The sequence below is a fragment of the Eutrigla gurnardus genome, assembly GCF_963514095.1.
Source record: "Eutrigla gurnardus genome assembly, chromosome: 11".
Taxonomy (NCBI): Eukaryota; Metazoa; Chordata; class Actinopteri; order Perciformes; family Triglidae; genus Eutrigla; species Eutrigla gurnardus.
In genome coordinates this window covers 16,037,294-16,050,360 of record NC_139925.1, presented here as the reverse complement: position 1 = coordinate 16,050,360, position 13,067 = coordinate 16,037,294, and the positions used below count along the sequence as shown (strand labels likewise).

At 40.7% G+C, this 13,067-nt stretch overlaps 2 protein-coding genes across 2 annotated transcripts; one reads left to right on the top strand and one right to left on the bottom strand.

Annotated features, from left to right (window-relative positions):
- Positions 1–2,564: 2,564 nt before the first annotated feature.
- Positions 2,565–5,327, bottom strand: LOC311021046 (5-hydroxytryptamine receptor 7-like). Its single transcript, XM_084021357.1, has 2 exons — positions 4,484–5,327; positions 2,565–3,527 (listed from the first exon to the last, which is right to left on the bottom strand). The coding sequence occupies exons 1-2, from the start codon at positions 5,059–5,061 to the stop codon at positions 2,648–2,650; spliced, it is 1,458 nt and encodes a 485-aa protein (XP_083877483.1). The 5' UTR covers positions 5,062–5,327; the 3' UTR covers positions 2,565–2,647.
- Positions 5,328–9,383: 4,056 nt separating this feature from the next.
- prorsd1 (prolyl-tRNA synthetase domain containing 1) lies at positions 9,384–12,559 on the top strand. The gene is made up of 4 exons (XM_084021140.1): positions 9,384–9,552; positions 10,934–11,059; positions 11,192–11,281; positions 11,649–12,559. The coding sequence occupies exons 1-4, from the start codon at positions 9,472–9,474 to the stop codon at positions 11,859–11,861; spliced, it is 510 nt and encodes a 169-aa protein (XP_083877266.1). The 5' UTR covers positions 9,384–9,471; the 3' UTR covers positions 11,862–12,559.
- Positions 12,560–13,067: the final 508 nt, after the last annotated feature.

The following is a 13,067-nucleotide window of genomic DNA, read 5'->3' as shown; positions in this document are numbered from 1 at the left end:
AAGGCATCAATGTGCAGAGCCATGAACTATGACAACAAAAAACGTTCACCAGCTAATGACTATTTAGATAGATAGCCACAATATTAAATGTCATGTCAAACAATAATGCTTCCCAAACAGATATGAGATGACAAAAGTAAGAACAAAGGTTTGTAAGGCCTATTTTTCTCTGGATGAACTTTGTGGTGTTTAGTAGATGGTTTCTCACCAATAATCAATAATGCCATTTCTTTAATTATAATATTTAGCATACTGAGGTGAATCTACAGCATCGCTGTTGCAGTCCCATTTGGTGATTAAGGCTCATAAACTGAGTGTATAAATATTGCACAGAGCAGCAGAAGAATAAATTGTCAGTTTCAGTGTTCACACTTCCTCAGTAAAAAGATTTGTTTTATGAAATTGACCAACTGTCCTCTGTTGCTTCTTCTCAGTTAGTTGTGGTAGAAATTCAAGTGAACAAAGACACATTTTCTGCAGCACAGACTGTACTAATACCTGTGGGGTAGTACAAAGACCATAACACAAAACCTTTGCTACTAATCTCTGCACACAACATTAGAGGGAAACAAAAAGGCAACAATGGGACTAAGCATGTCCCAGCTGTCGTGTTCAGAGTACTTACACCCAATATACCATGAGAGCTTATTCCAGCTATCAAAGACAGGGTATGGCATTAACATTAAATTGATTGGAATTGTAACGTGCATATACAGTATTATGCACTTGATCTCACTTCCCCAGAACACAAACTGAAACTGTGCTTTACAATAATGAAACTCTGAGCTGAGTCTCTTAACCTCTTTAGGTGGGGCGAGAAAAAATAAAAAAAATACAGGCTATTATACGGTCTCTTTCCTCTCCCGTCCAAATCAGATTTCTACTGCGACCTCCCCCTTTCATTAATAGCCCGAGAGACAGCTACATTAGATCCGGTGTCTCTGTAATTAGTGTCTGTGATCACTTAGAATTTAATTATACCAGAAGGTGAACAGGTGAAAAAGTTTGACACCTTGGAAGAGAAAGTCTTTTTAGAGCTTTAATGATTAGGCAATTAATTAATCAGTCAATCAAAAGAGAGGTGATTGTCAATAACTGTAATAACTGATTGTTGTTGGGGTTTCTCTAAAGGAGTATAAACATTATAGTTATTTCACAGGAAAATGTTCAGTATTTATATTAATTATATATATTTTTCCTCACTTTTCTCACTGGTTTGAAGCAATCAGTGCAAAACGATGTTGTCACTTATTTCCTTCCCCGAACCAGAGCAACGTTTGAGTTGAAAGTGGATGACTGTTATTTGGGGGGTATTTTGCCAATCTACTGCCACACCCACAACTAAGGGAGACGGGAGAACAACAATTTTCTTTTCAAAAATGTTTAATTCTTTAGAGAAATACTAAGATTTTAAGTAATCTATCAAGCTAAAGTGCTCACAAATGTCAGGTATCAGCTTCTCAAATGCAATAAATATTGTTTTTGTCACTGGAAATGGATTATCTTTGGGGTTTTGGCTATTGGCCAGTCAATACAAGGCAATTTGAAAACATTAGGGGGGAAATTGTGATAGATATGTGTTTAATATTTTCTGACCAAATCTAAACCATTGTTGATTTGCTCATGATTTGGTGTAAAATGGATATGGATTTGGGTTAGAGTCACTGAAAATAAAAATGTACATGAAAAGTAGGGCCATTCTGAAAGCTGAGAGTTTTAACCATGATCCTCTACTCTGTTATCTTTTGTCTAGATCTGTTTCACAAGCTAAGTGAGCAGCCTGATCAAAAAACGGTGGACCCATATAAGATTTTTTTCAACAAAGCAGTGGTCCTGACACGAATAAAGGAAAAGGGAGAGCATTTTGGCACATCCAACACAGTCATATAGACCCCAAAAAATTAAAAAGATACAAACTCATATCATTTATGATAAATCATCAGCGCATGTCATTTTGACCTCTGAAGTTAAATCTGTCCCAGGATCAGCATGGCTATCAGCTTGTGTACACATTTTACATGTCAATTGAATTTGAATCATAACTTGTCCACTGAAGCAAACTCAACTTTTATCAGCAGTGGAAAAACAGTGTCACTGTGATGGCCAAAGACCAAGGTGAATACATTTGGTGTACTTGCCTTCAACTCCGAGAACTCCTCCATTTTTTTCCCCTTGACTCAGTCTGAAAATACAAGACACTGGCTACTGAGTTAGAAAGGTTTCACTCGTGGTGGTAGATGAGTACAAAGACAGTTTGAAGCTCCACCAACTTTTGTAACAATGTAATGTGCAAAAGGCAGCAACCATCATTGTTGGACAGTAGTTACACTGCAGCAGCTGCTATTCAGACAATATGTATTTATGGCCGCCAAGTTAAACTTGCCTCAATTGTTTTCAATCTTTTTTCCAATCCCCAGAATAAAAGAGAGAGAAAAAAAAAAGATTTTGGCTTCTTCATTGTGTCCCTTCATGTGCATCTATTTAATCACGGCATCCTGCTTCCTCTTGCCTCAGCAATCACAAATTTGGGGATATAACCATTCTGGCAGCATGGTGGCCTTGTGCCACAGTCTTAGCCTCGCTGGGCGTATTCCCCTGGCTGTGTCTGTTGGTCTCTGCAGCATCGCTGATTGGCAGACCCACAGCTTTACACATCAGTGTCTGGCTTCTCCACCAGTTTCAGAGCTTCGTGCATGCCAGCCGCCGACAACTTCCGATTGATGTTCCTGTAGCGGCACCGCAGGAGGTTACTGTAGGTGGTCCTCAGATCACGGTTGAAAAATGCATAAATAAAGGGATTGATGAGGGAGTTGGCGTATCCAAGCCACAACAGAGTCCTTTCTAGCCACAACGGCACGCAGCTGCACTCCACGCCACAGACGAAGGGCCTGGCAGTGGACACTAAGAAGAATGGCAGCCAACAGAAGGTGAAGGCTCCAACCACGATGCCCAGAGTGGCCGCGGCCTTCTGCTCCCGTTTGAAGATGGACTGGTTTTTCCTCTTCCGGCGTTGGTGGTGTTCACCGGTCTTGAGGAGGCGAGAGACGCGCGTGCTGCACTCCTCCTCCACCTCGCGCTGAAGCTTCAACGCCGCTGCCACGCAGTCCAAGCTCTCCTCTTCTTCATCAGCATCTGTCCCTTCAATACTTCTCGTTTCTCCTGATGCTTCCGGCTGGGGGGCCTCATGCCCTCTCCGTCCCCCTCGAGGAGCACTGAGCTCCCCTTCCCTGGGGAAGCCGGTGATGTTGTGCTTGGCAGCGCTGAGTTTGGCCGCCCGGTAGATCCTGTTGTACATGATCAGCATCACTGACATGGGGATGTAGAACGCCACTGCCGTGGAATAGACGGTGTAGCCGAAGTCCTGGCTGATGAGGCAGACTCTGCCGTCGTTAACGTTCTGCGCCCAGCCAAACAGAGGAGGGAGCGTGATGGAGGCTGAGAGGAGCCACACTGACAGCACCATCTTGGCCATGCAGCAGCCGTTCTGCCGGACAGGGTACGTCAGAGGTTTTGTGATACCCAGATACCTACAGAGAGAAATATGGCCGGATGAATGATTTCACTTTTCATTTCTAGTCCAACACAAAGTAATTTTCTTGACTCCCTCCACCATCATCAAGGTGCCCTTGAGCAAAGTGCGTAACAATAATCTGTGGTTGCCACATGCAGTCACCAGGTTGGAAACTCTTCCGAGATGCTGAAAGAGACCATGTGTGATCAGCAAAGTGTTAAATAAAGTTACATATGGATCATTTGACCACTAAACCCAGTAGCCTATAGTCCCTACACACACAAATTAAAACAATGTTCAAACAATATATTAATTACATTTACATTCTTGATTTAACCCACCACCCCACAGCAGATGAGCAGGCATGTGTGAGTTCAAGAAATCATTTAATTGTATTAAACGTATGACATTACATGCAAGCAAAATCGTAGGGATAATTAATGACAAAGATTTTCAGTTTTTATTTTTTGGCAGCATGTGAGTCAGTTAAAATAATCTGGTGGACAAATGACCAAAGTCACAGTTTTGATGCCCACGTTATTCACTCAGCACTTTTGTCCAAGCGCCTTTGAGAGAGAGCCTGAGCCACAGTGAGGCTCCGCGCTTTGACCTCCGTTACACAAACCCCACGTACGCGACAGAATATCATATTAGACTGAGTAATGGCATTTATAAGAACATGGCGTGTGGGAGAAGGTTTGATTAAAGATGAGGGTAGGAAGAGGATATATGCAGTATGTCTACTTCTGACAAAATCGAGGGTGGGGATTCTGGTTCCAAAACTGCGATGCGTAAAAGTTGAAGGAATGAATAGATTAAAGGTATAGTTTTAAATCTGCCCTGGTGACTTTTTTGGCTTGTATAAATAATAATCAAGTCATTTTATATAGTGTGATTGTTTGACATATCGCTTTACTGAATTCAAGAATACAAACATTTACTCTATTACGGGCAAAAGTAAGTTCATCTCACCTGTCAATGCTGATTACGCACAGACTCATGATGGACGCGGTGCAGCACATCACATCCATGGCGATGAAAACGTTACAGAAGAACTGTCCAAATATCCACTGACCACCAATCAGGTCCGTGATGCTGACGAACGGCATCACGGCCAGTGCCACTGACAGGTCCGCCACGGCGAGCGAAACGATCAGATAGTTGGATGGCTGGCGCAGCTTTTTGACGAAGCACACGGAGATGACCACCAGTACATTCCCGCAGATGGTGGACAGGGTGAGCATGGTGAGGACTCCGCCGATCAGGACTTTCTCAAACCGGCCGTAGCTCAGGATCTGCTCGCCGCACCGAGTCCCGTTTGTCTCCATGACCTGCGGCTGACTGGAAGTGGATGGAGACGTCGTCGCTGCCGCTGCCGCTGCTGCCTCGGCGGCGCCCTGCGCAATCTTCAGCAGCCGGGGCGCGAGACCCTCCGAGATCATCATGTTGGTGGAGCCCCGGGGATCTCCACCACCGTCTCTATCGTCTATCATGAACGACCTCATGTTGCCACTACCGAAGCTTCCGTTACTCGCTCCCGCAACAACCATTCTGATGCCCTCTGTTCCTTTTTATCCATGGACTTGGAGACCCGTCCAGTGGTGACATAGACGCGCACGGATGTGCCAGCGTTGGTGTGAGAAATTAGTAATTCCCTTTCCAACAGCCCCCCTCAGGCTAAACTACTCTGACATGCTCTCTTTCCCTCACAAAGCCCCGACGCCTTAATTCTTCTATTTAGAGGCATGCTCGTCATTACGCACGTGGCGCGCCGCAGGCATCTTCCTAAAATACCTGACCTATAAAATACGATTCTTTGTTCTTGTTGTCCACGCTGGGAACCGTGCGACCATTCGTCCTCGTGTGTGGAAAGATAGAAAGTTAAAAAACCGCAGTGCGCGTCGATAGATCTCACAAAAAAAGTTGGCATGTGACGTCAAAAGACACGTTGGATAGCCTATAGGCTGCCGAGTAGCCGATCTGAACATTAAACTAATTATCCACCGAACACACTATCTCTGGGGCCTTTTTGGACTTCATCCTACTGAAAATGTCTTGGCAAGGACAAACTGTGTCCATGGATTAGCGCGCGTAATTACGCAGAATGATGAAATAATCTGTCGATTCCAAATGTATTTTGGTATCGCATGTGTCATTCATTCTATGCATGTGTCCTTCCACACATTCACACACACGCGCACGCGCTTTTACACGGGAGGGAGAGACAAAGGGTGAGATTACACAGAATGTCAATGGACGGTAAACGATGGTGTGAAAGAGTGGGCTGTCGCCGGGCATTTAAGAAAATTGATATCGTTACACAAATGATCCATCCAAGAAAAATGTAGGAGCACTCTGCCATATTTTTGGATGATAGCAACAGTTTTATATATCCATTATTTGTTCAATGGCTCACTTATATCATATGATATAATGGCAGAGTGCTCCTACATATCATATGATATAAGTGAGTCGTTGAACAAATAATATTCCATTATAACTTGGACACATGGTCGTTAAGTGACTTTTTTCATGATAAAGATTGAATCAAAATCGGTTGGTTCTTATGTTACCTGTTGTTTTTATTTGCATTTCAAGCGAAATATTGAAATTGTTTGTGTTAGAACAAGAGTGCAATCATCGTTTCGCTGCTAAAACGTGTGAAATAAATGTTGCTGGAGGTGAAAGCAGTCACCCAAACTGATTCAGCAGCCTTTTCCTCATTTTCTAATCTGAGCCCAATTACCGTATGATAATCCCATACGTGGGTATGATACTAATGCTGGGGGTCGCCTTGGATGGTAGCGACATCTGGCGGTCATGAGCCTCTACTGCACATTGTTGCTGTTGCTCATGATCATGATTTATATATATATATATATATATATATATATATATATATATATATATATATATATATATATTCATTTTAGTTTTTAAATTGAACAGTGTAATATATTTGGATTGCTCTTGGCTTTTAACTGATGATATTCACCAATAATAAAAATGAATTATTCAAGAGCTGTGGTTCTCAGGGGTCTGGGGCGGAGTATTGTTCAATGTCACTTAATTTAATCCTCTGCCTTGATCCACCAAGGCAACATTAAAACCGTGTTTATGGCCAGTGTACCTTCACAATGAAGCAATGTTCAGTCTTCCTGGGATTATTTCATTTGAAAGGATAAAGATAAAAATGCAGGAGCATCTTTTATGATACGAAGATCTGACAGCATACGATTTAAGGGGGAGTCTATCATATGAAAACATTTGGCAACTCCTGTTTTATAATAGTTAATTGGTGATTTTTACCATTTAATATTGTTAGTGTGGCCCCAAAAAGCCAAATTGAATCAGGGTGCATACACAGGAGGGGCGCAAATAAGATTACTATTCAGACTAGACGCATAATTAAACCGGCCAGACTGCTTGAAAGCATGGTTACCATCAAAAGTCTGTTTTTACTCATAGCATCAGCGCAGGTATGTAATGTAAACCACCAAAGGCTGCAGATTCACACCTGAGGTCAATGCTCTTGCTGATTTGACACCATATTGGAACCATTATTCATGCAGATATGGAAAACTATTCTGCATTTGCTGTCAAAGCATCAAAAACTGCTCTTATCAGCTTCATTCATTCATGTTATTTGAGCAACATGATGACGTGGTGTATTAGAAGCAGGTCACCACACATCAGCTTTGTAGAAACTTCGCTCCGACACTGAGCACTCCCCCGTTAATATTCTTTTGGAGTATTGTCAGCAACTTTAACTTCAACTTTAATAGGTTCCTGAGGGAATACGGAGGTCCATCCATCGTCTACCGCTTATCCTGTATTCAGGGTCGCGGGGGGGCTTGAGCTGATCCCAGTTGACATTGGGCGAAGGCAGGGTACACCCTGGACAGGACACCAGTCTATCACTGGGCTGACATATAGAGACAGACAACCATTCACACTCACATTCACACCTACAGGACATTTAGAGTTATCAATGAACCTATCCCCATCCTGTATGCAAAATCTGGTTGGAGGCCTTCCCAGAAGAGTGCTGACTGTCAGCCATCACGTATCGAGGTAATAGGTGTACTGTCCACATATGGAGTGTATAAATCTCAATCTCTTCTAAAAAAAAATTGTTTAGCTTGACATCTTTATTGTGATGAGAAGTACAGCTTGCAGACAGGGTTTACAAAGAAAAGCAGCAGGCACAGAAGAACATTTCGAACATAAATCATCAAATGTAGGGCATCATAAAACATGTTAGGGGATGATAAACAGCTCACATTATACCACTGGGTGAATCGGGGTCTGGGTCTTTTTGCATTGACACTTAAACACCCCTTTACCCTCCACTTACTGTAATTAATGTCCATTGTGTATGATAAATCTTAGATATTCATCTAGATTTTGGCACTTAAAAAACTGAATAACTCAAAAGTGTTCCATTTCAGAATTGAATTAATTTCATAATTAAACTCCTGGTTGGACAACTGCGTAAAAGCCTGCCAGGCTTACAATCATGTTCATCGCTCTCATCTCTTTGCAGACATCCATTTATTGTTTCACTGGGGCTTTTTTTTTGCAGTTTTTATCTGCTCTGATTTAATATAATGAGCTTTTTTACATCATTTTTCCACCTACCATCTGTGATTATTGCATTCATTTTATTATCCCTTTTTTTTTTGTCTCAGTCTTTTATTACCCTATTGCACAATCCTGATAGGAAGTCAAGCCAATGAATGTATGAATAAATGAATGTGCAAATCAATGAATATCAATCACCCCCACTCCCCACCATCAAAACCTTGCACAGTTACAAATTGTTTACCAAGCACATACACTATATTTATGAAGGTCATTTTCTGTCATTTTCTGTTCCTTTAGTATTCATCATTTTTTTTTATCAGTTTTCATGACATTTTGATTAACATTACGAAGCAATTTACAATTTAAAAAAAACCCACACATTTTAGGAAAAAGTTATAACTTATTCAGGATTGCACTATCATCCAGATTGGTAACATAGCCTCGACACACACATACACACACACACACACACACACACACACACACACACACACACACACACACACACACACACACACACACATATCCAGGTTTTCGGTAATTTATTTACTTTCAGTTCTGTACCTGCTGTTCTGATTTCCATACAAAACTTGGATAACTCTAGCACAGATAATTTTGATCTTGTGACTCTTAATCGTTGCTGATTATATTGCTTTAAACTGCAGTCCCGAGTAAAAACAACAACTGAACAGAGTCACCACAGGGTCGGTGAGCAGCTGAGGAATGAGGTTAGTATCTTTGTTGTTTGCTGATCCGCACCTTGCTTTTAGAGAGAATGTCGTTACAGGGGGCGAAGGCAGGGTACACCTTGGACAGGACGCCAGTCCATCACAGGGCCGACATGTAGAGACAGACAACCATTCACACTCACATTCACACCTACGGGACATTTAGAGTCATTTTAGAGTTTTAGGCACAAAGTGTATGCAACATATGTGTTCTTTGCAACAACTAACTGAGAAAATATGACAACTTGATAACTGATGTAAAAGTACAAGCTAACCGTTAGCTTGTTAGCTTGATGGCTCAGAGACCCACCGCAATGTCACCCCCATCTCTCTCCCCCTTTCTCTCTCTCTCCCTCTCTCTCTCTCTCTCTCTCTTGTTTTTTGTATTATTTATTTGTTAGTTTGAAACTCGGTAAAGCAGTAGTATACCAGAAGATGGCAGTAAAGCAGCAAAATAAATACACTATACTACACGTCGGTGAAGAAGAAAAAGAAGAAGAAGAAGAAGAAGAAAAAGAAGAAGAAGAAGAAGAAGAAAAAGAAGAAGAAGAAGAGCCCTCCCCTACTTGCAGCTGTTTCTGTACATTGGCTTGCTGTTCATCTCTGTTTTCTCTTCGTTGATTTTTAAAAATACATTAATTGAAGATGTCAGAAGATCTGCGGTCCGAGCTGGAGAAATACCTGCAGACTTTAAGCATCCAGACAACATGCGTGGAGCACCCGCCGGTAAAAACGGAAACCGAAAAAACAGCGTGTTGTCTGCTACAACTCAGCTAAAGTGAATTGAGTCCAAACGTTTAAATCGGAAATATAATGTTGTCATGTCTCACACGCAAAGTAACATTTATGATACGCTATTTAAGATGGGAGAGGAATACAATGCTATTCCATAGTTTCTAACGAGAACAAAATACCTTTGAATCCCATTAGAATACTACGCATTTGTAGGTCGTCTTTACTTGTTAAATCTATTTTTAAAAACACATATTTGAAGACACTGCATGAATCAATATAACTCGCACTTCAGTTCGGCGTTAACCAATACCCGGAATTACCCTACTGTACTTGTATCTTTGGGCACGGACGTGCATTAGCCTACATTGTTATTGGACACGTGGAGTTGTGGGCGCAGTAATAAGTTGTCATCTGAGGTAAACCAGAGTTGTACTGACTGTAACTCGGTTGCCGAATTGACCATCAGTTCAATCGAAGCTGAAATCAAGTGAAGATTTGGTCCTCCAGTCATGTATTTGTGCGAACTGATGAATGCGATTTTAAGGTGACTCTTTTTTTAATGGAGTCTGGAGTGAGTCAATACACGTCGCCAGAAACGTCCAAAAATGTCACGTAGGCTATACACTGAATATTTTTATTTTGAAATACAACGCTGTTTATTGGCAAACTTCAAATGCACAGTTAAATATATGAATTAAACTTTTATTGGATAGACCTTTTAGTCGCTACACACTCTTCATATCTCTGCCTGAACACTGAGTTCAATAGACACCTTCCCTCCGATAAAAAAAAAAAAGGGTTGTTGTGCAGTCCTGAATTCAGGATCTTAGATTTTAACTACAGATTGTATAATCTGTTTGACACCTTTCTGCTGCAAGAAGCCGCTGTGACCCGCAGGGGGCGCTACTTGCTTATTTATGCCTTTCCTGCACCTTCATGAAGTGTCATTCAGCTTCATACTGATACCACAGTTTACTTATGTAGTTTTCATCCATCCTAATTGTAGGATACTTTTAATAAATTGTTTTAATTTAAAACTAAATATCTTTCAATTGCATTATGCACAATAGTTATGGGGGGAGGTCTTAAAATCTACAAACATTGTTTATAACATATTTACATTATTAAACCCAACTAAACCTTTATGTGTGATGTTATAGTGAAAAATAAGAAAACTCAAATGAGTGGTTAAGTAAATATAAGAAAAACACTAATTATTATTTAGTTATTCGTTTTTGATGCTAATGACCCAAGTTTTTTTTAGACCCTTTTATGTAGTTAAATCTTTTGTTAAATTAGATGTACCAAAAAGGAAACCTTAATGTGTCTTCAGAAAACAGAAATGCATGTAAATGTTTTTTGGTCCCTGCAGGTGTTCACGGTAGAGGAGATGATGCCTCACCTGCAGCAGGTGAGCGGAGCTGTCACTAAGAACCTCTTCCTGAAGGACAAGAAGAAGAAAAGCCTGTGGTTGGTTTCGGCTCGCCACGACCGCCAGGTGAGCTCACATCTTTACATCGTTACAGCCACCGTCACGGGAACATTTAATCCATTTGACCTCTGAGGGGTCATCTTTTTCTCTCCTGCACCCTGACTGCATCATGCCACAATCCCCTCTGTTCCTCGGCAGGTGAACCTCAACGACCTCGCTAAGAAGCTCGGTGTTGGCAGCGGCAACCTGCGCTTTGCTGATGAGGCGGCCATGTTGGAGAAACTCAAGGTGAGGAGCTCAGAGTCCCCTCATGGTGAAATAAATGGATTTAAAAATAATTTATGCCTATTGCCTCAATTAAAAAGAAAATGTTAATTGTTGTGATTTAAATACTCAAATTTGGATTTTCTATAGAAATGCACCTAAAGTTTGAATCCATTTGAAATGTTTGTGAACAAATCAGAGTGATGGATTTAATTTCCATTTTGTGGCTTTGTCTTTTCAATATTTACTTCAGCCGCGACATCTGTTGCAAACATCAAAAATATAATACCCATATTTCATGTACCTTTCCAAACTGGTTTTGCTTCCCACTGACTGATTAGGACAGATTTCTTTGCAGCTCGTTCTGATTTCTTCGTTTATTTCTTCTCAGGTGGGTCAGGGCTGTGCCACGGCTCTCGCTCTGCTCTTCGACAAGGACCAGAGCGTGAAGTTCGTCCTGGACCGGGACCTGGTGGAGGGAGGCCACGAGATGGTCTACTTCCACCCCATGACCAACGCCGCCACCATGGGGCTCCGACCGGACGACCTGCTGCGCTTTCTCAAGGAGACGGGACACGAACCCGTCCTCCAAAGCTTTGAGTAGGACTTAACCTGGAATGGACTTTAAATCTGGACTTGAGCAGCCTGCAGGGATTAAACTGGGCATGAAAATACCCTGCAGAGCCAAATATGAAATGATTATGCTTCAAAGAACCCCAAACCAATAACAAATTATCAAATTAGGTCTGTCATGATACCAGATTTTCACTATGCTATTATCAAGGCCAAAATAATTCATTCTCGACAAACATGTGGCATTCTTTTTTTTGACAAATTAATTAGACTCAAGCTCAAGTGTGGGGAGGTGGAGGGAGAACCATAACCATATATCAAATGATTTTAAATGTTGAATTATTTACACGTTATTATATGTGTATCATTAACATGACATCAATATCTAATTTATAAATATCAAACCTTTAAACTGGTATATTGTGACATTTCTAGATCAAATGATACACAAAATTATGAATCACGGAGATGAAGAAAAGCTTGTCACTCGAATTTCCTGACGCATGGATCCAAATACTGAACAGGATGATTTAAAACATAAAGGGAACATTTTTATAGCTCTGCAAAAAAATCCTTTAGAAGTGTTAAAAGTGAGTATTTATCTAGACTTTATTTGTTTAAGAAGCTGAAATAATGAAATGTCTCTCTGTTACTTTGTGACCCTCAAGGCTGTTTATGAAAGGAGAAGACTGTTGTTTTACTTGTGTAATTCAGTAAATATCAACCGAATTCGCTGTCCCTGCTAATTATTTTGAAATCATACTTCAATTTTTAGATTGATTTCTGTCTGTTTTTTTTAAATCAACTTTCAGAGACAAGAGATTGTTGATAATGTGTCATAACTCATGTTGATAAACATGACACATACACATATTTTCTTACTCTAGTAAGCAGCTGACAGTGGGCGGGAATGTTTGAAACCATTATCTTTAAAGGCACCCTGTTTATGAGCTGTAAATAATGTCTTTATCAAAGGTTAATAAATAATGAAATCAAATTAATTAAATTTATATAGCACTTTTCTGAACCCAAAGACGCTTTCCAAGTTCCATTCATTCACACACAGTCATAGATCAGTTGTGAGCCGTTAAAACAACTTCTTATATTATAATTATCACTATTAATCAAAACTACATGGACTTTCCCTCTGTTGACTTGCTAGAAAGTGAGAACCTTATTATTGGCTTGTAATGTGTGATGAAGCTTTTTATTAACAATTAATGAAGCCAATAATTTC

Excerpts from the sequence above, each read along its gene's own strand:
- LOC311021046 (XM_084021357.1), bottom strand. The coding sequence starts at position 5,061 with ATGGTTGTTGCGGGAGCGAGTAACGGAAGCTTCGGTAGTGGCAACATG. Across the intron at positions 3,528-4,483 it reads TGCGTAATCAGCATTGACAG|GTATCTGGGTATCACAAAAC; the intron begins GTGAGATGAACT and ends TTCTCTCTGTAG.
- prorsd1 (XM_084021140.1), top strand. The coding sequence starts at position 9,472 with ATGTCAGAAGATCTGCGGTCCGAGCTGGAGAAATACCTGCAGACTTTA. Across the intron at positions 9,553-10,933 it reads CATGCGTGGAGCACCCGCCG|GTGTTCACGGTAGAGGAGAT; the intron begins GTAAAAACGGAA and ends TGGTCCCTGCAG. Across the intron at positions 11,282-11,648 it reads CCATGTTGGAGAAACTCAAG|GTGGGTCAGGGCTGTGCCAC; the intron begins GTGAGGAGCTCA and ends ATTTCTTCTCAG.